At 43.4% G+C, this 26,712-nt stretch overlaps 1 protein-coding gene across 9 annotated transcripts in view; it reads right to left on the bottom strand.

The window, feature by feature from the left end:
- The window catches only part of RALGAPA1 (Ral GTPase activating protein catalytic subunit alpha 1), a 678,446-nt gene that overhangs the window by 516,902 nt on the left and 134,832 nt on the right, over positions 1-26,712 (bottom strand). For all 9 annotated transcript variants that reach the window (XM_033952521.1, XM_033952520.1, XM_033952524.1 and 6 more), the window contains one exon: positions 16,777-16,938. In XM_033952521.1, coding sequence (XP_033808412.1) covers positions 16,777-16,938 — 162 coding nt within the window. The remainder of the gene's footprint in view (positions 1-16,776; positions 16,939-26,712) is intronic.

Genomic DNA, 26,712 nt, shown 5'->3' with positions numbered 1-26,712 from the left:
TTAGAATTGCTAATTTATGACTGCTATATTGCCCTAAAAATGAGTGTTACTCCCAAAGATATGTTTAAGAAATTCTTGTAAGAAGTTTAACAGAAGAAACATTTCTAGCAGTTATTCAGGCTTATTATCTGCCAGGAAAGAAACGCGGTCCAGTTGATTCCTTGGATGAGACATCTGCAAATTCATTGGATTTGTTAAGAGAACTTTGGAACAAGTGATCAATCTGCTTCTCTGATGGCTACTTTGGTTAACAATCATAAGAAAGACCATTTATTCAGATTGTATTTTAGAAATTGAGATAAGCTATTTCATGACCATAAGATTCTTATTTTTCCTGATCTCTTGTGAAACCTAGAAATACAGAAAGTAGTTTAGCTTCTATGTCCTAGGGTTCTTCAAATGGGAACCACTTTCTTTCTTAAATTCCCAATGTAAGAGTACAAAAGATTAGGTCCTTACCTTTGCTAATCTTCTTTCTTGTAAATTCACACTCTATTCCTGAACTAGTGGGTTATTTTCCCATACTCGCCAGAGCTTGTAGGAAGCCTCATTACAAAGAGTCTTGAGTCCCTCTCCTCTTACCTCAGGACTGCCCCTCAGGAATCCAGTCTGTGACAAAGCAGCCTGGAACTTCTATAGAGGGCAAAGGCAAAATAGAGGAGTATGGGGAGTCGGGGACACTCCCTGACAAATAAGTCTAATCTGCTCATAACAAGAAATTTAGAACAAACAGCAACAATTGAAACAGGTCATTAAACATTAGGAACCTGAACAACAAAAAACAGTGCTACAAGGAGACATAGCCTGCACTGTCAAAAGGGTATACTTGAACTAGGGACCACCCCCTCCAAAACTAAGTGCTAAACCCATTCTGATGGCACTCTTATAAAGGCTGGTCAGAAAACAGAAATCCAGCTTACCAGTACTTGTGAAAGCAGAATCAGGAAATCAAAGGGCGGGTTCCAGGAATAGAATGTGGATTTACAAAAAGCACAGTTACTTACCATAACAAGTGTTATCTGGGGACAGCAGGCAGATATTCTCACATATAGGTGATGTCATCCACAGAGTCTGGTATGGACAGTACTGTCACTTTACACTTTCTAAGAAGTTTTACGACTGCCCGCACCATGCAAGCGCGAGTGTCTTCCTGCCTGACGTCAGCTCGCAGCTCCTCAGCTCTGTAAGCAAGCTAAAAACCAACCAGGGTAGGAGGGACCGATGTGAGAATTATCTGCCTGCTGTCCCCAGATAACACCTGTTACGGTAAGTAACTGAGATTTATCCTTGGACAAGTAGGCAGCATGTTCTCTCCCTAGCTTACTGAATTGGATGGAGGAAGATTGGCCTTTAGGAAGAACATAAATTCTGTAAAACTACTTGGCTGAAACGAGCATCTCGTCTGGAATAGGATTCTAGACAGTAGTGAGATATAAATGTGTAAACTGAGGACCAAGTAGCTACTTTGCAAATATCTTTAATGGGAGTGGAATGCAAAAATGCCACTGATGCTACCACAGCTTGGATCTTGTGTGCTGTTAACACACCCTTTGAGCTGCAGCCTAGCCCAAGCATAGCAAAAGGAAATGCAGGTCGCTAACCATGTGGAAATAGTTTGGTTACTGGCAGACCTAATTTATTAGGATCAAAAGAGATAAATAGTTGAGGAGAAGAGCTGTGGGGCTTAGTTCTTTATATGCATTAAGCTAAGGCACACTTACATTCCAATGTATGAAGAGCTGTTTCTCCAGGATGAGAATGAGGCTTTGGAAAGAAAACAGGTAGTGAAATTTGGTGACTACTTTCGTAAGGAATTTAGGATGAGTTATGAGAACCACCTTGTCGTGATGAAACATTGTAAAAGGTAGGTCGCAAACCAGCGTGAGAAGAAGTTATACAGATCAAGAAGACCACTTTCCAAATGAGAGACCTATGATGAGAGGTTTCCATAGGTTCAAATGAAAGCTTCATCAGACTTTTGAGGATTACATTCAGATTCCAGATGACTGGAGGCAACTTTAGTGGAGGTTTTGAGTTCAAGAGTCCTTTCATAAAACAGGAAACAAGTGGATGAGTGGCTAAAGATTTGTTGTAGAAAGGAGCATGGTAAGCACTAATAGCGCACTGAGGTGAACTCTAACCAAAGTAGTTTTAAGTCCAGAGTTGTATAAGTGGAGAAGGTAGTCCAATACGGAAGGAATAGAATATGTGGATGGATCCAGGTGATGGAGATTACACCACAATGTGAAGCGTGTCCACTTGAGTTGATAGCAATGCTGAGTAGACAGCTTTCTAGAAACAACTATAATGGCTTGTACTGGTTCAGAAAGACTGAAATCTGATGAAGTAAGGTTGAGAGGTACCAAGCTTTAGGTGAAGAGATTGCAGATTGAATGAGTGAGTAGAGATGGAAATATCAGTAATGGAATTGGATCCTTGACACTCAGTTGAAGTAGAAGAGAGGACCAAGGTTGTCTGGGCCACCGAGCTAAGAGCATCAAGATGGCTGATTCTTGTTTGAGTTTGACTAGTGTCTTCAGAATTAGAGAGATTTGCGGAAACACATACAGGAACGTGTGACCAATCCAAAAGAAACGCCTCCGCTTCTAGGCAATGAGGAGAGAACTGTCTGAAGCAGAATTGAGGTAATTTGTGGTTGTGAGGAGACGCAAACAAGTCTATGTGAGGAGTCCCCCCAAAGTGAGAATAAGTGGTGTTAAACTTTGGAGTTGAGAATCCACTCATGCAGATGAAGAAATTTGCTGAATTTGTCAGCTTGGGGATTTTATTTCCTTTGTGCATGTATATCGCTTTGAGAAATATATTTCGAGAAATTGTCCAGTTCCAAATGTATACGGCCTCTTGACAAAGATGAAGAGAGCCCGTTCCCCCTTGTTTACCAATATAGTTTTATTGCTATTTGATTGTCTGTTCGAACAAGGACTTGGATGAAAAGACAATCTTGAAATGTTTTAAGAGCATTGCGAATTGCCCGCAGCTCTAACAGGTTGATGTGGTAAGTTTTCTCTTGAGCAGACCACATACCCAGAGTTCAAAAGCCGTCTAGATGAGCTCCCCATGCATACATGGACGCATCCATCGTGAGTACTCTCTGATGTGGAAAGATGTGAAAGAGCAAACCTCTGGAAAGATTTGTCAGTTTCAACCACCATTGAAGAGACCGACGAAGAGATGAGGTGACTTTGATCCATAGGGATAAGGAATACGTGGCCTGAGGACACTGAGATGTCAGGCTCTACTGAGCTATCTGAGATGAAGCGGAGTAAAGGGGGTTACATGAACTGTGGATGCCATGAGACCCATGAGCCTCATCATTTGTCTTGCTGAGATGTTTTATAGAGTGGACACATGATTGCAAAATTGAAGTAAAGTGTTATGTCTTTGTTAGAGCAAGAAAACCTGTAAAAGAGTCGTGCTGAGCACTGCTCCAAACAACTCCAGCACTTGAAATGGTTGGAGATAAGACTTTGGAAAACTGACTGCAAATCCTAGAAGCTATAGAAGAGTTATAGTCGCCTGTGTAGCTGAATGGACTGCAGGAGGCAATGCAACTTTTATCAACCAATCGTCTAAATAAGGAAACACTTGAAACTTGTGCTTACACAGGGCTGCTGCTACTACTACTAGGCATTTTGGCCTGGATTCTGTATAGGACGTGCGGTCTCAGAAGCCACTTAAGCATCTTTTGAGAATCGCACATGGGCGTCCTATACAGAATCGCGCTTAAGCCCACCTAAGAACCTGATTCTCTAACCGACGTCCATGTCGCAGGTGTTGGTTAGAGAATCGGGTTGCCACTGAACTTATTGAGGCAAGGGATCTCCCTGCCACGATAAGTTTAGCGGCAACCGATCCCCACCCTCCGCAAAAACTACCGGCAGGAATATTCTTGGAGATGAAGCGAGGCCGAATGGCAGACTTTCTATTGAAGATGAAGAAACTTTCTATGATCCAGGTATATAGAAATGTGAGTATAGGTCTCTGAGGTCTACAGAGCACAGCCAATCATTTCATTCTAGAATTGAGTAAAGAGTCCCCAGAAACAGCTTGCAAAACTTTTCTTTGACCAAGTGTTTGTTCAGCGCTAGGAGGTCGAGAATAGGACGAAGACCTCATGTCTTCTTTGGAATTAGGAAATAGCTGGAGTAGAATCCCTCATTTTTCTGAGACGGGGGTACTATCAAGAAAACTAAAGTCTTGCATCCAAACTAGACCGGCTTCAGACATAATCACTCAACAGAACATTCCTTGATAGGATTGACAACTACCCTAAACTATATCAGTTCATCTTATTTCACTAGAGTTATCTGCTCCCTTAGATACTATAGATTATCGTATTTTTCGCTCTATAAGACACACTTTTTCTTCCCCCTCAAAAGTGGGTGGAAATAAGGGTGCATCTTATGGAGCGAATACCCCCTGTACCTTTTTTAAAATGCTGCTATCCAGTGCTGTATGGCAGGAGCTTTCAGCAATCCTGCCCTTCCCTCTGCTGACTCCCAAGCTGAACTCTGAGCGTCAGAGCAGAGCATGAGGCAGGAACGAGCTTACCGCGTTCCTGCCTGATCTCACTCCGCTACATGCTGGCTGGCTGCAGTCAGTTCTCACGAAGCTTTCCCCATCTGCCTGATAAACTTAGTGAAAAATAATCCTTCTGGAAGCGATCTGCGCCTTGTAAATGGAGGAGATGTCATACCGCCTCTGGAGCAGGTAACATGGGTTCAATATCAGTATCAGTGTGAACAGAGAGATCTGAATCAACCTCTGCAACTCCAGAAGACTCTGTAAGAAGGAGATTGATGCTTCTTGGTCTGCGGAGTTTGATGAGAGTTTGAATGTCGAGAAAAACTCCTACGATGATTCTGGTACCAGTCAAATGAAAAGGAAGAAGTTTGACGTTGAGAATGTGTAAATCTTGACTTATGTCGAGGTGAATGAGAACCAGTACCATTCGATGCTCTCTTGGATTTACCTGAAGAGCGAGGATCAGTACTGCAGGATCTTGATGTCCTTTGAGATTTACTAGGAGAGCCATGGTTGATACCATGGGGCCTCGATGTGCCATGCTCAGGCTGGGCCAGTACCAAAGGGGCCGGTGCAAGCACCGATGCCATATGTGCTTTAAACAGCACAGGTAGCTCCCTTTGGAAAAACTCCTTAAGTTGATCCTGGAAGAATTGCACCAGTACCATTGACTCAACAGCCGGTACCAACAGTGCCGCAGGGTGTCAGGAGGTGGGTGACCTCGATGAGGAAGCATGCCCCAAAGGAGACACAGCCTGCACTGAAGGAGATCGATGATGGTGTCGATGCTGAAGATGCCTGCAACACTGATTGAGATGTTGGCTTCTTAGCAGGCTTAACCAATGCAGGAACCGAATACTACGCCAAGGGCAGTGTCAATGCTGGTACTGTCAGTACCAATGGCATTGATTTGTCACCGGAGGCCATGGCCATACCAAAACGCTTCTCTTGTTGGATGCATCGAGCCTTAAGGGAGTATTTTTGCATAGTAGAACAGCGGATACAAGCGTCTACTCAATGCTCTGGCCCTAGACACTGAAAGCAGGTCAGTGATCAATATGTGCCATTGGCAACGAGTGCACTTTTTTAACCCACTAGAATGCCTCAACATGAGAGGAAAAATCTCAGCCGCAAGGTCAAAAAATGCAATGATTGCTAAACCGAGAGAAAAAAACATATAAAGGAAAAAAATCCCCATAGCCAAATGGCCTGAAGGCCCAAGTAAGAAAAAATTGTTAAACGTCAAAAAATTTGACTAAAAGAATCGAAGACAGAAAATACAGTAATGTTAAAAGAAAAGAAACACAAAATGAGCCAAAGGGCTGAAGAAAAAGTTGACTGAGCTGACATCTGGCAGGAAGGCACTCTCATGTGCGCAGACTCGAAACTTCCTATAAAGTTTAAAGTGGCAGTACACTTTTAGCACTGGCCTTACTGGGCTCTGTAGATGACATCACCCACATGTCGAAATATGCTGCCTGCTTGTCCAGGGATAAAGAAGATTAGCAAAGGTAAGAACCTAATCTTTTGTTCTTGTTCAATCCCACTGTATTCCTGGTGAGATGTAACTGAGCAGTCCCAGAGAGTCAGGGTGGAACTGATGAGCCTGCTGCCAAGACAGAGGAACCAAAAGCAGCATCCTGCTTGGCCGCCACATTGATCTTGTAAAACCTGGTGAAAGTATGGAAGGAGGACCAGGTAGCGACCCTGCAAATCTCCAAAAAGATCGCCAACAATTCTGTCCAAGAGGACGAGATGCCTCTGTTAGAATGAGCCCGCCCTAAAAGGGATGGCTTCTTACCAGCAGTTATGTAAGCAGAGGCAATGTCCATACTGATCCATCCAGAAAAGGTGGCCTTGGAAGTTGGCCTTGGACATTGGCCTGCCCTTGCAGGAAAGACCTGCCAGTACAAAGAAATGGTCGGAGAGATGAAACTCGTTCTTAACCTCCAGGTACTGCAACAGGATCTTGTGCATGTCCAGGGACCACAATATCCAGTCCTGCTCCCTTAAACCAGAAGAAACAAAAGTGGGAAGTTGGACTTCCTGGTTAACGAGGAAAGCCGAAACCACTTTCAAAAGAAAGAAACAGTGTTTGTTTGTTTATCAAGGTGGAGCACAAAATAACATACACAATAAATAATGTAAAAAATACATAAAATAATATAAAACAAATAATACATAATATACAAATAATACACAACATACAAATAATACATAACATACAAATAATACATAAACCAAATATATAAATACATAAACCAAAATCCTTCACATCCTCGAAACTGGATAATTACATATTCTTTTCCACACTATAGCATCAGTACACCAGCCACAGCATGTCCTGACTGCCTGCAATCTGGCCTCACTCCTTGCTGGTATCATCAGGTCACCCTGTGTCGAAGAGCACAATTGTGGTAGGGAAATGTATAAGGTTACAAACTGGACCATGTATCTAGGGGCACGACCCTGTATGCTCATAGGTCAAAAATAAAAGCTTATATCGGATTCGAAACTCAATTTTCAACAGTAAAGCTTATAATAGAGCTCAGACACAAGATCATGTTTTTTCAACCTAAACAGAGTTCTAATGGTAGAATTCTGGACTACCTGTAAAGAACTCAACACAGTCTGAGGCAAGCCCAAAAACACTATGTTGCAGTAGTCCATTGTCGACAATACTATTTTTTGAAGAACCATTTTATAGTCATTCCAAGGCAAATAGCAGTTTAGCCTAGTCAAAAGATGTAGCTTAAAATAGGCTTTCTGATAAGATTTAACACACATTGCCTAAAAGACAACTGAGGCTCAAGAATTATCCCTAAGTACCAGAATTCTGGGGACCATGAGATCACTGAATCAAGGATCTGGACTGATGGCAAAGAACCTGGCTGTGATACTCAAGCTAGGTGCATTTTTGTTTTCTGTACATTGAGCATCAACTTATTGGCGATCCAATGTTTGATTCACATCATAAAAGAATCCAACCCATCAATTGCACACTCCATTGACTCTCCCTTGGAGAAGAAGAAGAATAGGTTATCAACATATACCCTGTATGACACTTTAAGGTTATGCAAAAAATGGTAAAGCGGTATGATGTATACATTAAACAGCACCGCTGAAAGCGACGAACCCTGTGGTACACCTGTTTCTACTTCTATTTGAGATGACATTCCTCCTTGTACATACACCTCATGTCTCCATCCTTGGCGAAATAACATGAATCACGACAAAACTGTTCTACCTAACCCACAGGCTAAAATACAGTCCAGTAAAATATCATGGTCCAGGGTATCAAATGCGGCAGAAATATCCAGAGACACCATGATATATTCCTCTCCATGGTCAAATCCACATCTGACCTCAACAATAAGTGATACTATCAGTGTTTCTGGACCGAAAAGTATATTGATGGACATCCAAGATATTGTTTGCCTGTAAGTGGCGATCTAACTGCAGATGCACCAACTTTTCCAGGATCTTCAACAACACTGGTAGTGACGCAACTGGCCTATAATTTGTCAGCTTACCCATCCCTAACTTCATATCTTAATAGTTGAAATCTTTAATATCTGCGGGACCAATCCCTGACTCAAGTTCATCATCTGTGTGATCACAGGAATCACCTCTATCTACAAGGCCTGCAACATTCTTGGTGAACATTGGTCTCCAGATGACACCATTGGCTTGCAAGCATGCAACAATTTGACTACTGACTGACATGATATGCGATCAAAATTATTCCATTGATCCACACTCTTTGCCATGGTCCTTTCCTTCTCATCAATGCCGAAACCTGTAATACGCAGAAAGGGATCGCGGCAGGAAAGAGTCTGAAGCTCAGAAACCCTGCAGGCAGAGGTAATGGTCACAGAAAAACATTAAGGATGCTTGCTCCAGAAACTCATATGGTGGACGAGCTAGAGACCGGAGAACCAGCTTGAGATTGCAAGTAGGATAGGGGAGCTGTAGTGGGGGAAAAACCTCAGAGCGTTTCGCAGAAAATGGATGACATCTGGATGAGTGGCCAGGGAGCTCTTCAGGGGTTTAGGGTCCACACAAGAGAGACCAGCAATCTGGACTCGGAGAGAAGTCACAGCCAGGCCCTTTGTCAGGCCATCCTGAAGGAGCTCCAGAATCCTGAGAACCAATGGATCTTTGTATTTCTGGATACACCACGCCTGATATCATCTCCAAGCCTTAGCGTAGACAGCCACCGTGGACTTCTAGCTACAACAGCTTTGAATAGCACCTGCTAATTAAGTCCGTGCGCTCAAAAGCCAGGCTGTAAGACTAAAGTGGTTCGGATCCTTCAGCATAATTGGGCCCTGCATGAGGAGATAAGGATGACATGGGAGCTGAAGCTGAACCAGGTCAGCATACCACAGGCGCCTCAGCCAGTCGGATGCGATGAGGATCAGCTGACCCCTGTAAGTTGATATTCTTCTTAACAGACGCCTGATCACGGGCCACGGAGGGAAGACATACAGAAGGCTCACCCGTGGCCAGGACTGAATCAGAGCATCCAAGCTTTCACTGCCAGCCTCATGACATCAACTGAACTGAGTTCCTTTCATTTTGGTCACTGATGCCAAGAGGTCAAACGTGGGGCGACCCCAGCATTCCACTATGTAGTCGAATGCTCTTTGGGACAGGGACTATTCCCCAGGGCCCAGAGTCTCACAACAGAGATACACTGTCCACTCCAGCCATGTGCGCAGCTGAAAGCGTCATGAGGTTTCTCTCCGCCCACCAGAAGATTAGCTGGGCCTCTACGCTCAGGGAGGCACTCCTGGTGCTTCTCTGGCGATTGATGTAAGCCACTGCCATTGCATTGTCAGAGAAGACACGGATGGCCCAATGCTGGAGACAACCCTTGAAATGGAGGAGAGCCAATCAACTCGCCCGAAGTTCCTGGCGATTGATCACTTCCTCTCATCCCTAAACAGGAATGCCTATACAGACAGCACCCCAGTCTCTGAGACTGGCATCCGTCATCAGGATACTGGAATGGCCTGACCACCTGGCACAACTTCTCATGACATGACACGAGCAGTAACACCTTGTCCTCACCAGTGTGGAAGCGAACCCCCACGTATTCCAAGTCCTGCATTGGCTTGAGGTGACTAGCAGAGAAGACAAGCTCCTGGCTTGTAGGAAAGAAACTGGATTCCTGTGGGGGTATTCCTAATGTAAGAGGGGAGGAGCTCAAAACTCTGTAATTAGGCTTCTAACAAGTTTTGGCAAGTATGGGAAAATAACCCATTAATCCAGGATTAGAGTGGGATTATATAAGAACAATACATTATCAATCAGCAAAGTATATATTTTGAAAATCTTATCATTTGATTTCTTTTGTGGCTACAAAAGGTGGGTGACTCCTTCCAGTTAAGAGAACCACACAAGTAAGTAATGGAATTGATGTTTCTCTCTGATCATGCTTCTATAATTTCCTATTTTTTCCTGTATTATTTTTTTCTTTCCTTCCATTACTGTATTAGAATCCATGGTGCACTATAACTATAATGATTTAAATTTCTTTGATTTAGTAATTTCCTGTTGGAGGAAGAAAGGAATTTTTCTCTCAAACTTCTTTTTTGGCTTTGCTGTACAAATGTTTTTCTTGGTTTATAATTGATAAGTCTATAAACTTAAAAAAAAAAAATAGAACCCCCAAATCAATGGGCTAACTTGTTTAGAAAACGTAAGAAAAGTTTATTAGGACAGTGAAGTTGCTTATTTGTACAGATGTTCTTTGAGGACATCAGATTACCTGCTTATTTGTACAGATGTTCTTTGAGGACATCAGGTTACCAATAACAATCTGGTATAACAAGTTAACCAATACCGACAAAATAGCACAGTTTCACTTAAATTTCTTACTAACAAGTTTGCAAACAAATTGAGGAATATGAAACATGCCTGACAATTAGAAAGATGATGGTGGAAATCTCAAAATGTAGTCATTAAAATGCAGTAAAGGTGCCATCTTCAAGTATATAAGCTTGACAGAATAAACTTTCATAACTGTATGCACTGTAAAAACAATGGTGCCAATAAGAAAAATGTGCTCAGATTTTGTACAGGGTTAGCACAGCTTGTGTGTACAATTTTGGGGGTGCAAAATATAAAAAAGGGATTTCAGCAAAAGCTAATTCTGCACAGAGCCATGAATACATAGCATACTTAAAATCATTATAATAAGGCTAATTCCCTATTCAGTGCAGATGCAGAGAAGTGAAAGCCTGACCACAATGCCAGGGATTTTTGAGGGGGTGTTGGGAAGTGGAAGGAACCTGGAGAGAGGCAGCAGGATTTTTTTCTCTCCCTTTCTGTCAGTGCATGAGCCAATCACTACACTTGCAGGAGAGGAGATATGCTGCACTTCAATCTGGCAAACGATTGCACATTATTGTAGTGGTGTGTATTATTTGTTTTGACAGCGCATACGTTTTAATGGAGCAGTATTTTGCATGAAATTTGGTTATTGCATTAAGGAGCTAAAATTCTACATTAACCTTGTGTTTCAACAAACTGTGCACTAAGGGCCTAAGGGATCTGGCCAATCGGAATCTTAGGCCACTCCCAATACATCCCATTCTAGTGAAGGTAGGCCAGCTGGCTGGAGGCAGGAAGAATGCCTTTTGCCAGCCTTCTCAATAAGGTTTGGGGGGGGCTACTTTTCAAGGAGGAGTTCCAGCAGGAGGGACTAGGCATCCCTACTGCTGATGATATTTGGGAGGGGGGTTCTGGCAGGAGGGATTAGGCATCCTTCCTGCTGACAATGTTGGGGCAGGGGTGTGGAGGTTCCGGTAGGAGAGACTGGGCATCCCTCCTGCTGATGATCTTTGGGGGGGGGGGAAGCAGTAGGAGGGACAGGGCATCCCTTCTGCCAGTGATCTTTGCAGGAATTGGGAGGGTTCCACCAGGAAGGATTGAGCATCCCTACTGACTGTGTTCTTTGCGGGGCAAATGGGGGGGTTTTGGCAGGAGGGATTGGGCATCCCTCCTGCCGACGATCTTTGCGGGGGCAGTTCTGGCAGGAGGGACTGAGCATCCCTCCTGCTGGAGATTTTTGCGGGGATGGGGGGTTCTGGCAGGAGGGATTGGCCATCCTTCCTGCTGACGATGTTTGGCAGGGGGTGTGGTGGTTCCAGCACAAGGGACTGGGCATCCCTCCTGTTGATGATCTTTTTTTTAGGGGGGGGGACTAAGAGGGACTGGGCACCCCTCCTGCTGATGATGTTTGGCAGGGGGTGTAGGGGTTCTGGTAGGAGGGACTGCGCATCCCTCCTGCAAACGATCTTTGCAAGGATGGGGGGCTCTGACAGGAGGGACTGGACGTCCCTCCAACCCTTAGGCTTCGCGAGGGGGGAGGGGGAACAGGTTGCCACAGCTGCTATCCCTTGCCGCAATAAATTCAGCAGCCGCGTCTGTTTGAAATGTAGTTCAGCATTTTGCTGGCTTACATTTCAGGCACCTGCACCTGCATTGGAACAAGCTTCCAGTGCAGGTGATCGAGGCAGACAGCGTGCCAGACTTTAAGAATAAATGGGATACCCATGTGGGATCCCTATGAGGGTCAAGATAAGGAAATTGGGTCATTAGGGCATAGAAAGGGGGTGGGTAAGTAGAGTGGGCAGACTTGATGGGCTGTAGCCCTTTTCTGCCGTCATCTTCTATGTTTCTATTGTAAGCTTACGGAGGCGCCTAGAGCCACCTAAGCTTACCTAAGGCTACTTCCAGATGAAACCACACCCACGCCTAGCCTTAGGCTCATGTTGGCACTTACAATGTAGGCGGCCTGCTCGGGATGATTAAAAAAAAACAAACCACCAAACATTCGTCCCAATTGGTGGTTAGACAGCTGTAGGCCGCCTAAAATTGGGAAGCTGTTTATAGAATTTGCCCCTCATGACTCTAAAACAAGCTAAATGTATTAGTCCCTATGTTTGTGGCAGGTACGTTAGATAGATTGTGAGCCCACTAGGACAGATAGGGAAAATGCTTGCGTATCCGATTGTAAAACAGCTTAGATAGCCTTGATAGGCGGTATATAAAACCTAATAAACTTGAAACTTGAACTACGATTTGTCTTCTTATGGAATGACAGAAGAGACCTATTTCTGCCAAAGTGTAATAATTATGACAAATAACCTTCATCATTCATTTTTAAAGTGATATATTATGTATGTGACAAAAGACATTGCTCTAAATTATATAGATGGGCCATCAGGGGATTCTTATACCTGTCTATATTCTTAGGGAAATGTTTTGAGGAGATTAAACAGCTTTTGCAACAGACAGCTGTCACCCTGAGCCACAACCCTTTTGGAGAGATTCATTACATGTTGATAATTGACCATCTGAAAAAAAGGTATTTAGGCAATTTAGTACAGCCGCCTTCTTTGCAGTTGGGCTATGAGCTGTGACAATTAAGTCTATTTGCTCAGTTCTGGACATTCAAAACTCATCATGATAAGCAATTAAAATTCCTGCACATCTTCACTACAGGCTTTTTTTTTTTTTTTTTTAGAAATGGGTGGTTATGGTATGAATGAATATCAAGCCTACCACCTGCTTCTCCTAGCTTTTGAAAATAGTGAAAGGGGGCTTGTTAGAATTCAAACAGGTGGTAAACCCCATGTTATGTCAGAGAATTATGCCTATCTACTTAAAACCAGCAGTATTACACTGTCTCACTAAGAAACCTCTGTTACATTGTAATGTAGAAAATTATACACCAGTCTATAATATCCCATTTCTAACTGGGGGAGAGGGGAGATCACTTTTTTCTGGATTCATTTTGAGCAGGTATTGAGATCAGGCAATAGTTCAAGAAACCACTTTTAACAACCCTAATCAATGATTTACTGAGAATTAAATTTAGTAATTCATTACTACAGTAGTTTTATTAAGTTTTAGAGATGCCTTTGATACATTTGATCAGAAGACACTATCTAACCATCTAGAAGGGAGACCTACTGGGAGAGTAACATTTAAATTGTTAACTTCTTTCAGACCAAAAGAACGCAGAAAACGAATTTGGAAGCTGTAGTTCTTTTCCTGTCAGCTATACAGTGGCATATTCCAAGGTTTCATTTTACCCCTGCATTTTAATATTTATTTACAACCATAAGGGAATTTGTTCCAAAAGTTTACAATTAAATATTCTGTTTACGCTGCTTCTTGAGAAGACCATTAAAGAAATATTATACAAGTAATGGTTCTTCTGTACATGGGCTATAACAATATTCCCTAGATCTATTAATCTAAAAAATTTGGAAATGCCTGCAAACATTTCAAGCCTGCAATGATAAAAGGTTTGCAGAGTTACCCCCCTTGTTGAAAGAACTGCATTTTCCTCCTATTAGAACTTGCATTCAGTTTAAAATGTGCTCTATAGGATTTAGGATTCTTTCAGTTTTGGCACTTAGTTTTATGATGCATTTAATAGAGTTATCTTTGCTGAGAAAATCTCTTCATTCAAAAAATAATCTGAAATGACACTTGCCTTTGGTGAGAGATATCATCCAATTTTATTATCTTACCAAGTTGCTTTGTGCTGGAATTCACTCCCTTCTATTATCAAATCACAAAGCAAGTACATGAATTTTCAGAGAAAAACATATTTCAAAAACTTTCTGAAGCTCAGCCTAATTGTATAATTTTCATTTTATCAACCTAGTTACCAACTAACCTGTTTATATTATATATTCCCTTAGGTTCAAGCTAACAGGAGTCTAAAGAGGAAAAAAAAAAAGTCATCTTATATGTTAGAGACAGCGACGAGGGTTCTATGTTCTCCAAAACTAGAGGGGAGACACTCTCTAACAAGCTCAGAAGTTTGGCGATTATCATGCATCTAGAAGGCTGATTCCAAACAAAAAGCAAGTTCAGGCTTCTTCCTTCACTATTCTTGAGCTTATGATCTCATGCATCATAGTTGGGCCAGTTTGAATGCCCTTACTCTGACTGGTTCCTCTGCTTTCTGGCTTCCTGCACCTAGATAACACCAGAATTCTCCACTTACCCTGCCCTTAGATACAGTAGGTCTCCTCTGAGCCTCTGAATACCTTTGTCATTTGCTGCTTCTTGGTGTTTTGACCTCTGCTGGTCTCCCTGTAATATATCTACTCTGCTTGTTGATTCAGCTTTGGTTCCATGCTCAGCAGTTCTCTTATTGGACATCCTGTGTCTACTTTTCCCTGCAATGAGTACATTGGTCCTATGCCTGAAAACCCTGGTAGCCTCTGAGTACTGGAGAGCTCAATCTAAAGGGAATGTAAGAGGTGAAAAAGCACACTGCTGGTCCCTAGTGTTCATGAGTGAAGCTGACCAAGACATTGATGTTTTGGATTGATGCAAGATTAATTATGGAGGCAGAATTTTCTGCAAATGACCTATATAACCCAGCTTTATCTCTATGAATGCAACCTGACCTTGCAACAGCAATGTATGTATTACTAATTATTCAATTACTTTAATTCATTAAAAATTGAATTGCCTACTAAGAATATTCAGAAGTTTCAAAACAAGTGCAGCTGATCTCTGAATTATTTAAGTATAATCTGCATTCTCATAGTAGCCTGATATTCAGAAATCTGCACCGAATACCAATTTGATATCTGTCTGATTCCACGATATTATTAGTCTATAAAGTCTTGAACAGTCTCTGTCATTCATATCTTAAGGAGCAGTTTTTGAGCTGTAATACCTCAATTAGTGTTTGTTTTCCTCTTGATTTCTCTTCCATTGGATATAAATCAAGTCACACATAAGCACGCTGCTACATGTTTCTGAAATTTCCTTCCAGAAAAAGTCTATCTAGCAATGGGTTTTTTCCTGTTTAGGAATTCAGTAAAGACTTGTTTATTTTATGTTACCTTTTTGTTTAACAAATTAATCCTGAATTTTTGATTTGACCAATAAAGAATCCCTAAATATCATGGCTAGTTATTCAGTAATTTTATAGATTTGCCTTAATTTTTATCTGGGGAGGGGAGCTCTAAATATTCACAGTATTGTTATTTCTTTCAAGGCTTTATTGTACATAATTTAGCAATCGTTTTCAAATGTGATCTTATTTCTCATTATATTTTCATTACTTTTATGTATTATGCATCATCTGCTCTTACAGTTGTTAAAGACATGCTATGATTAACTAATCTGTTACTGTGGTATTTGTAGAATCATAGTAAATGATGCCAGCGCTGAGTGTATCAAAAGGGGTTGTCGCTCTCCATCAACAGTTTCTTATAAGTATCCTGAAAGTTTCTGAAGAATTCTAAAATTACCACTTTTTTTTTTTTTTTACTTACAGAACATTGACAAAGGAAAATTTCAAAAGTCACAAGGGAGTTGAAAAAACAACAACATTTGCAGGGTTTCGGACCAGTGATAGAAACAGAGAAGGTTAAAAAGCTCTCTCCCTAAATATTTATTTTTTTTTATTTATTCATTTTTCTATACCGTTCTCCCAGGGGAGCTCAGAACGGTTTACATGCATCATTCTCAGCTGTAGGGTGCTTAAGGGGTCCTTTTACTAAGGCGCGCTAACCAATTTAGCGTGCACTAATCGATTTAGCACACACTAAATGCTAAGGCGCCCATTATATTCTATGGATGCCTTAACATTTAGAACGCGCTAACCTTTACAGCGTGCTAAATTTATTAGTTCGCCTTATTGGTGAAGAGTCTTTAGAGCCATTGCTCAGACTAAATCAAGAAAAAGAAAACTTGGCTGGAGGCAAATTCGAACAACAAAACACTTTTCACTTTAGAGTACAGATGCCTCATTCAATGTCCCTTTGGGTTGGCTGGGATTCAACTAAGCAGAAATGTTAAATTGTAAAACTTAAATGAGCTGAAAAACCCATTAGGGAATTAAATAAGAGAAAACATGAACATTTTTAGATTAGATCAGAAGAAAAAAAAAATATATTATGCTAAAAAAAAAATAACAGAGCCTGTTGGAAAAAATGTTCAACTGGGCCAGCAGAAAAACGAAACACAGAATCAGTAGAGTCATGACAGCATGAAGCTATCTTGTAAAAGTGATGACTTTTTAATCTCTGTCTCTAATCCAAGAAAAGACCTGTCAGAATATTAGGGATTTTAATGAGCTGTTGATCTTCATTAAACAGGAAACCCTGACTGTAACCCCCACTAGGTTTATAGTGTTAAATGTTCCCCAGACTTCAATGACTTGTCAAGTTTAGTACATACCAACTGTTTTCTGCCGCACAATGTTTCTAGCTTTTTCTGTGCCTGGAGACCCAGTGGTGGTGGCACTACGCTGTCTCATTGGGGCTTGCCCAGGTTGATCACGGCTCCAGCCTCGTGAAAACGACTTATCAACTGAAATCTTCTGGAACTCATGTCCACATCCTACAAACAGAAAAACACTTAATCTCTCCAAAGTACTAGTTTAAAACAAATCAGAACGGTATACATCATCAACATCTAAAGTCAGGCAAAAAAGGAGAAATTAGGTTCTTACCTGCTAATTTTCTTTCTTTTATTCTCTCCAGACCGGCACAGTTCACTGATAGGTAATAGCTCACCATGACCAGCAGGTGGAGACTGAAGCAAACTTTTGGCTGTAGTACAAGTGGCTGTGCAGAATAGCCAAGCAGAACTAATAAACTAAGAAGTGCTAATCATAACAGTAACAACACTCCCAAAAGGAGTAACAACTAACATAGAGCCATACTGTTGGAAATTACATAGAAGTACCTTCAGCAAATGTCCCAACAGCTCACCAACTATGCCAAAGCCACTGTTCTTTTAATCTCCCCTACCCTCCTAAAAACACAAGATCTGCAGAAAAAACCCACACTCTTCACGTGAATCCCAAAGGAACAGGTCTAGAGAGACTAAAAGAAACTTAGCAGGTATGAACCTAATTTCTGCTTCTTCAGCGTCTTTCCAGACCAGCACAGTTCACTGATGGGACGTACCAAAGCAGTACCCATCATGGGTGGGACCCCCAAAGAGCCGCCACAAGAAAACACCAAGTGAGCATCATATCCCAATGCGCCTGAAACGTCCACATGGTAGTGACGCACAAAGGAATGGAGAGAAGACCAAACTGCAGCTTTACAGAAATCCACTGGAGGCACAAGAGAAGAATCAGCCCAAGAAGCTGCCTGCTCCCAAGTGGAATGAGCTTTGAGAAAATCCGAACAAGCTTCTTCTGAAGAAGGTATGCTGAAGCGATAGCCTCCTTGATCCAGATCGCAATGGTAGCCTTGGAAGCAACATCCCCCTTACCAGAACCCGCTAAGAGGACAAAAAGACGATCCGATTTCTGGAACTCCTGGGTCCGCTGAACATAAGAAAGAAGGACTTGACAGACATCCAACTTGCACAACTGCCTCTGCTCCACAGAGCACCTCCCGACTACCCAAAACTGGGAGGACTACGGACTAGTTGACATGAAAAGGCAAACCCACCTTTGGCAGAAACGAAGGAACAGGCCTCAGCATAACGCGCTCCCTAGAAAACTCCAGGAAGGGAAGACTACAAGAAAAAGTCTATAGTTCGGAAACACATCTCGCAGATTTAAAGCGATCTTCCTGGTGGCCATAACGAGTAAGGTCTTTCAACGAGCAAAAACCTATGGGCTCAAAGGGAGGGCGCACACAAGTACGGACAGGACTAGAATGAGATCCAAGGCCGGAATAGAAGGCCACACCAGAGGCTGAAGCAATTTGGCCGCTCTCAAAAAGCGAATCACGTTCAGAAAAGATGTTAAACACTAACCTTGCAACAAACTGAAATGCAGACAAAGCCGCAAGTTGAACCTGAAGAGAAGGCCAGGCCAGGCCCCTGTCCAGGCCAGACTGCAAGAACTCTAAGATGTGAGGCAAAGAAGCATAAATGGAAACCACTCCACGCACAGCACACCACTCCTCAAAGATACGCCAGACACACACATAAGCCCGAGAAGTGGAAGTCTCCAGGACCCCAAGAGAGTGGAGATCACTTTATCCAAATAACCTTTCTTACCTAGGCGTTCCCTTTAAAGAACCAAGCCGTAAGAAAAAAGGGACCTGGATCAAACATTGCAATGGGGCTCTGAGTCCGAAAGTCAGACGAGAGGGGCAACAGAACAGGATCTGCCTCGAGATGACAAACTAGATCTGCGTACCACGGGCACCTGGGCCAGTCCAGAGCCACCAGGATCACGCGGCCGGGATGCCGAGCAATACAAAGGAGGACTCTGTCCACCATCGGCCACGGAAGAAATACATACAGGAGGCCCCTGCCAGCCAAGGCTGCACCAGCGCATCCAGCCCCTCAGCCTGACTATCTCTTTGCTGACTGAAGAACCATGGTGCTTTGGCATTGACACTAAAATCATCAGGTCCATAACCAGCTGACCCCCAAGCCTGCACAATCAACTCAAAGGTAGCGGGACCGAGACACCACTCTCCGGGATTTTGCCTGGACATTCTCCTCTCCTAGTATGTGGGAAACTGAGATGTCCAGAAGATGAGTCTCTGCCCAGACCATGAGCAGTGTCACCTCCTGCGCCACCAGATGACTACTGGTTCCCCCCTGACAATTGGCGTAAGCCACTGCCGTGGCATTGTCCAAGAGAACCCAGACCGACTTGCCCATCAGCAACATCTGAAACACAAGTAATGCCAGCAGGATGGCTCTGGTCTCCAGAACACTGATCGACCAAGACGTCTCTTCCAGCGACTAGCTGCCCTGAGCCAAGTGACCGAGACACTGAGGAAACTGGCATCTGTGAGAAGCACTGTCCATTGGAACTGATCCAGACTCACTCCCCGCACCAGATTGGAAGAATGGAGCCACCAACGGAGGCTGCAATGAACTACACCTGAAGAGGAACGGGAGAGTCCAGATTGTGCAACTGAGGTGACCACCCCCAAAGCATAGCATACTGAAGCTGCCGCATGCGAGTCCGGGCCCATTAAACCACGTCCAGGGAGGCCGCTATTGACCCCAAGACCTGGAGAAAATCCTGCGCCCGAGGACACCAGGAAGCTATCAGTAGGCAAATCTGCGACTGCAACTTGTTCACTCGGGACTCTGGAAGGAAGACCTCCCCAAGCTGATGAATTGGGGGTCCAACTGGCTCTTGGACAGTGACAACCCATCCCAGCAACCCATCCCAGCAACCCGAGCCATAACCCGGGAACTCTCCTGAAAAGACTTTGCTCGGATCAACCAATCATCCAGATAGGGATGAACAAGAATGCCCTCTTTGTGCAAGGCCGCAACCATGATCACAGTAATCTTGGTGAATGTCCGCGGGAGCCATGGCCAGGCCAAAAGAAAGCGCACAAAAATGATAGTGCCATCCCAGGATCACAAAGCGAAGGAACTTCTGATGGGAGGCGCAAATCGGAACATGCAAACAGGCCTCCATCAGATTGAGAGAAGTCAGGAATTCTCCCAGTTGAACAATCAGAATGACAGATCTCAGAGTTTCCATATGAAAAGAAGGAACCCAGAACACCCTGTTGACTCCCTTCAGATCAAAAATGGGTCGAAAAAACCCCTCTTTCTTGGGCACAACGAAGTAAATGGAATACCTGCTGGTATAAAACTCCTGAGGAGGCACTGGAACTACCACTCTGAGGTCTAGCAATCTTTGTAGCATCTGACGAAAAGCCCGCTTCTTCCATGCCGCCTGACAAGTAGAAGGATAGGAAGCAATTTGGAAAGGGCTGGGAAAACTCCAGAGCATATCCATCCCAAATCACCTCCAGGACTGATCCATTGTGATCTTGGCCCACCCTGGTAAAACTCCCGCAACCTTGCGCCTACTGGCACCAGGGAAAAAGCCCACAAGGAGTCATTGGGTAGCGCAGGCAGTGGAGGGAACGGTGGAGGAATCATGCGCCCAATGGGCCCTCCAAAAGGACTGCATGCGCTGAACGAAATGACCAAGGGGAGACCCGGTGGAAGGAAAGGAAGTCACCGCACAACCAAGGCGGTATTGGCGAAAATCACACAAATGCCCCCGAGCAATGCCACCCCGCACAGGCAGACGAGCACGGTCTTCAGGAAGACAGGGCATCTTAAGAGTTGATCAAGGTCTGTACCGACTTGTTCAGATCCTCGCCAAACAAGACAGACCCCCGAAAGGGAAATTTCGTAAGCTTCACCTTCGATGCCGCATCCACTGACCAAGTCCGGAGCCATAGGGTACAATTCATGGCCACACCAAGAGCCATGGACTTGGCGGAAGCCTACAACAGATCATCCGAGAGATAAGAAGCGCCCATCTCAATCTTAGCTAACTCCTGATCCTCCAAGGACCAGTCATCAGACTCCCGGTCAAGGACCTGCTCAGACCACCAAAAACAAGCCCGAGCCACCAGACCACCACACATTGCCGCCTGGACCGCCAGGGCAGTCACATCAAAACTCTGCTTAAGAAAAGACTCCAACCTACGCTCCTCAGAGCTCCACAATGCCAAGCTGGCCTCTACCGGCACAGTATGCCATTTTGTGATGGCCAAAACTACCGTATCCACCACGAGCGACTGCAAGGTATCCCTATCTCCCTCCGGAATGGGTTACAGGTGGGCCATAGACCGCACAAAATGAAAAGGCATTTCCAGTACCTTCCATTGCACTAGCACAATATACTGAATATCCTGATGCATAGGAAAAGAATGGGAGACCAATTAGATCCCCAAAGCAGGATTCCACCACAAGCAGGAGCAACTTTGCATCCTCCTTGAAATGCAAAATGAGGAAACCTGAAAAATAAGTTCCTGGAGCTTGTCCCACTGAAAAATGCGCACCACAGATGCATACTCGCCAGCAAGGCGGTTCCGAAAAACCTCCACCAGTGGCATCCGTCCCACCGAGAGGATCTTAAAGGTCCACCAAGGGGTCCAAGTCCTCTTCAACTGAAAACAGCTCCCCAAACAAAAAAAACACCTTTTCCTGCTTGGACGAAACTGGGTGGGGGACAGGATTGAAACTGGCACAGAGGGGGGCCGAACAGGGGTGGACACGGAGGGAGAAACCCCCCCTGGAAAACCCAAGACCACCGGGGCAGAAGCAGGACCCTCGGCCACCTGAAGATAAACTTTGCACAAGGCTAACACAAAATCAGGGGCAAAACCCCCTCAAGGCCCAATGTGACTCATTGGCAAAGCAGGAAACCCAGCAGAAACCTGCCCCTGCCTCTCCAATACAGGGGGAAGGTCACCTGAGGCTGCAGACAAAATGGAGCAGCTTCCTGCCCAAACTGGTTAAAACCCAGTGAAAAAAACTCCCCTGAGGCCTGCAGCGGCTGAGAGCCCTAAACTGCCCCAGCCACTAAAGCAGGCAAGCCGGCAGCAGCGGTAAGGGAGTCCCCAGCACTATAGGTGGTAAGGGAAATCTTATTTCCCTGACCGTTGGTGGCTGGGGAATCCCTATATGGGCAGCGAGAGAAGCCCGGGCTTCTCCACTGCCTGCTGCCAGCGAGCGAGGCACTCGCAAAGGGGATCCATGGACGCCGACAACCAAAGCCGACGAGGATTCCCATTTGCAGCGGCCAGCACACCACAAACACATGCCAGCCGCATCAACCTCACATCTGGAGCACAATGAACACTTTTTCCCTTTAAAAGTGCTCATTGCGCAATACATGAGTCAGCTAAAAGAAAAGTGCCGGTTAGTAATAAAAATCAATAATAGACAATTGAAGGCTTCCCTTCAGACCTGACTTGCCTCAGGATTTTTTAAACAGACTCCACTGGCTCTCTAAGCTATATGCCTTGCTGGTATTGGTGGCAAGGCTTACAGCTGAGGCACCTCTAGAAAAATTTTTGGGAGGTGGAGGAAATGGGGGGAGGGAATCAACTCGTGACCCTTTGAGTATGACACCCCCGAAGTCAGACAGACCCCCAAAAAGGTTCCCCCAAGCTCTGGCACCAGACGGGGACAAGAAGGCCACTAAACAACTTCCAACAGGTCTATATTAAACCAGGGAAGATTGCAACAGTTTATCACCACCTGCTGGAGACTGAGAACAGACTGAGTGTATTAGGGACTGCACAGCCACTTGTACTACAACCAAAAATTTGACTCAGTCTCCACCTTCTGGTCATGGTGAGCTATTACCCATCAGTGAACTGTGCCAGTCTGGAGAGACGCTGAAGAAGAACTATAATTTTCAATAGGACAGAGGAAGAGGATAGGTATGAGAGCGGGGGATCCCCAGATACAGGGCAGGTCAAAACGATCAATCAAGGTGATGACATAAATGGATAGGCCAGAGCAAATAAATGTGCCTTCAGGAGAGCACAGAGACAGGGACAGGATTTCTCAGAACACAACTCTAACAAGAGGGCATTCTAGAGAGGATGTTAAAAGGCAGAAAAAAGGCAGAGTGGAATGTTGATTCTAAGCAAGACAGGTGGACAGAAGGAAGTGCCAAAAGGGGCAAAGACCATGAACAAAAGGGCTCTAGTGGGGGGAATAAGAGCAGATAAGAGCAAAAAGGTAGAAAGTAGTACCTGTGAGAAGGACCTTATGTGCCAAAGTTAGAATCAAACTGGATGCAAAAAAATGATGGGGAGCCTGTGGCAACAGGCTAAAAGGAGGGATATGTGGTTTATTCTATGGGCACAAGAAAGCAAGTGAATGGTAACATTTTTTTTAACTCTCTGAAGGCATTTTAGGCAAGCCTTAGAGACCTGAGAGAATAATATAATAGTAATCCATGTATGAAGGAACCAGAGACCATAAAAGGATGGCACAAGAGGTATCATCCAGAAAGCTACAAAGTCAGCAGATAAGACAAAGGGAATAGAAGCAGGATCTGACTGTGTGAGAGAGAGATGCTTCTCAAAAGAAGCCTGGTGATCAAAAGTGACCACCAAATATTTAAAGAAGTCTACTAGCAGAAGCAGGGTATTCTGAAGGGAATGAGTGAGGTGCAAAAAGATTTGTCAGTGATCCGAAATGCTATACTGGCTTTGCAGGATTCAAGATAAAGCAATTAGACATGATCCAAACATTAATTTGATTCAAACAGGATTGGACTAGTGAAATATCCAAATGGGAAGGATTCTGTGAGGAGACCAGCAGAATATCGTCAGCATATTGTAAAACTTTATAAGTAGACTGAATTAAAGAAACCAGAGGGATGGGAAGATGTTAAAGAGGATTGGAGGAACACCACATGTAAGAGAACAGTGAGGAGGATTATGGGACAATAACTAAAAAAGATCATTCAGTTAGATAAGAAAGCCATTTCAGAGAGACCAAACGATGTAAGAGAAGAGAGTGACTCACAAGATAAGAAAGTACACTGAGGTCTAACGTGATAAGTAGAATGAAATAACCCTTGACCAGGGATATCATTCAAAAGTGAGGCACTCTGTTGAGTGTCCTTGGTGGAAACCTGACTGGTGAGGGTGTAGAATGTTTGCAGAATTGATGTGTTGGGTCAGTTACTCCCAGCACAATACATTCAATGAGTTTTGAAAGGACACTGGTCTGTAATCAGAGAAGCACAACTGTCAAGAAAAGGACCCTTAAAAAGACCCTTAAATTTCAGCTCCGGGGGAGGGGGAGATCCAAAATGATGGTATGCCCCTGACACCAGTTGCTGACTCCTCTCATTGGTGTTTTTCTTGTTCCTGTAGTTTTCAACATGCCAAAACGGCAGGGGAAGATAGCAGCCAAAGCCTCACAGTGTCTAACATCTGCCACAGAAGGACCAATTGATACCTTTCTAAGGAGAGTGGGGGATACGCAAGTGTCGGAAGGTGGCCCACTGGAGTTTCTGGATCAGAGTGGAAACTTGTTTGAAATCCCAGGGCTGGATGTTACTCTAAGCCCAAATGAGAGAGCACCTTCTCCACGATTGCAGGATAGCAGAGCCCTTTGTTTTGGATAATGCTATGCTAATGTGCTTGTTTTATTTTTTATTAGCTTCTTACTTTTTGCCTTTCCTTTCGCTATATCTTTTCTTTTTTTTAATATTGAGATTGTTTTATTCTACTACTTTTTTTACTATGTTTGTTTGTTTCTTGGGCACTTTAGCTTAGATTGTGGGCCCTTCTGGGACAATTAGGGAAATTCTATGTGCTTTTATACCATATATTATACATGTAAGCCGCTTTGACCTATTGCATTAAGTGGTGCATCAATTGAACAATAAACATAATCATCATAAGAGGAGCTGTAAATTAGCTGTCCTGAAGAAATCCTTGTTCAGATTGAATCTGTTTTGCCTTCAGCAGTGATGGGGGAGTTTGGAGACACTCCCAGGAATTATGTGGGAAGTTAATCTCTTTCAGCCCAAGTATCAGCTTTGCATTTAATGGATTTTCTGGTGACCAGGCCAGCTGAGGTAACCTTGGATTCTCTATGGACTTTAGTTGATAATTTGGGAAAATGTATTTGTCCACAGATTCAAACTTTAAATTTAAAAGTAAAGAAATGTGAAGATGATTTAAAATCAATGAGAGATGATAATGAGACACTGAATGCCCAAGTTGTTAAAGTTGAAAAAGACTTGGTTGACGTAAAATTAGTACAAGATACTGTGGTTAAAGATGTTATCAATATGAGAAGAAAATTTGAATCTTTGGAGAATAGTACAGGCAGTCCCCGGGTTAAGAATGAGTTACATTTATAAAGCTGTTCTTAAGATGGATTTGTATGCAACTCAGAACTTGTAGATTTTAAGATTCTTGCTGCTTACCTCTGCTCCAAGTTGACAAAAGGGCCAACTGTTCGAACCATGCTCCCTCTAAGGCTAAGGTAAAGCATGCATAACCACACACTGTTCTTTATGTGATCATGTATCATTCCTGAATATGCTGTGTGAGAAATTTAGGATTCTAAACCACTGGAAATACTGCTCAGTGAAATCAAATGAAGCCACAATCACATTCTTAAGTACAAGTCGTATTTAAGTCGGGCATTTGTAATGTGGTGACTGCCTGTATACTTAATAATAATTTGTGTTTAACTTCCCTCAGGTGTTTGCTATAATACCAAGGGAAATACTTAAAAGATATTTCCTTGAAACTTCATCTACAGTCGACTCCACCTAAGTGCATGTTGGTTAAGCGCACATTTTGGTTATCCGCAACCTACCACCATGATCCTGTTTTATTTACATTAAAGTCAATGGACGTAAACTCCAGATAATTGCAATTCTGATAAGTACACAAACCGCTTATGCCAGAGAGTGGTAGAAAACTGGAACGCTCTTCCAGAGGCTGTTATGGGGAAAAAACCCTCCAGGGATTCAAGACAAAGTTAGACAAGTTCCTGCTGAACCAGAATGTATGCAACAAATGGATGGCTAGAGAGGTGGAAAGTTCGTAACAGCATAAAATTTAAGAAGCAGCATGGCGAAAAACAAGACGCGGATGAGTTTGGTGCCGAAAGATGGGTCATGGAAGTGTTGCCATTGGTGGAAATGAAACATGCAACATTTTCAACGCCGATGAGACTGGCCTATCCCTGATGGAACGTTGGCTTTCAAATGCAGTGAAACTGTTGGCTTCAAGGTGCCAAAGGAATGATTGACATTGCTGCTCAGTTGCAATATGGACGGTAGTGAAAAGCTCGAGCCACGGGTGATTAGGAAGAATTGAAATCCTCGGTGCTTCAAAAACATTAAACGCCTGCCTGTTGAATATGAAAGCAACAAAAACATATGGATGAAGTCACTGTGGATTGAATGGTTGCAGAAACTTGACAATTTGATGAAAAGGCGTAGGAATCACATTGTTATGCTGTATGATAACTATGCAGCACACAGCAATGACATACAAATAACCAACATAAAACTCGTGGGTCTGGTGGTTAGCTCCAAGGACAAACTGTCAGGGGAGATAAGAGAGTTGTTTATCAGACAACACCCAAGTCTTGTGAAGACCCAGGGTAACATGAGAAGTGACCAATCAAGTAAAATAACCAATCAAAATGCCAATGTAACTACCAATCAGAATATCTAAGTAACATTTATGTAAAGGGATAAAAAACCTAAACCATGCAGAACTCAGGTAGAGCGGACTGGGACTTCATAGACTACTAGCCTCTGGTCATCTCCTCTGCTTGACAATTCCTGTGTAACCAATTTTCTGTATGTTGGCTATTGATTTATTACTTATTAAAAACATATCTATGCTACAGCAAATGTGTTGTCATTGCGTG

Source organism: Geotrypetes seraphini, chromosome 7 (genome assembly GCF_902459505.1).
Source record: "Geotrypetes seraphini chromosome 7, aGeoSer1.1, whole genome shotgun sequence".
NCBI lineage: Eukaryota > Metazoa > Chordata > Amphibia > Gymnophiona > Dermophiidae > Geotrypetes > Geotrypetes seraphini.
The sequence above is the reverse complement of the archived record's forward strand: the minus strand, read 5'-3'. Positions and strand labels throughout refer to the sequence as shown.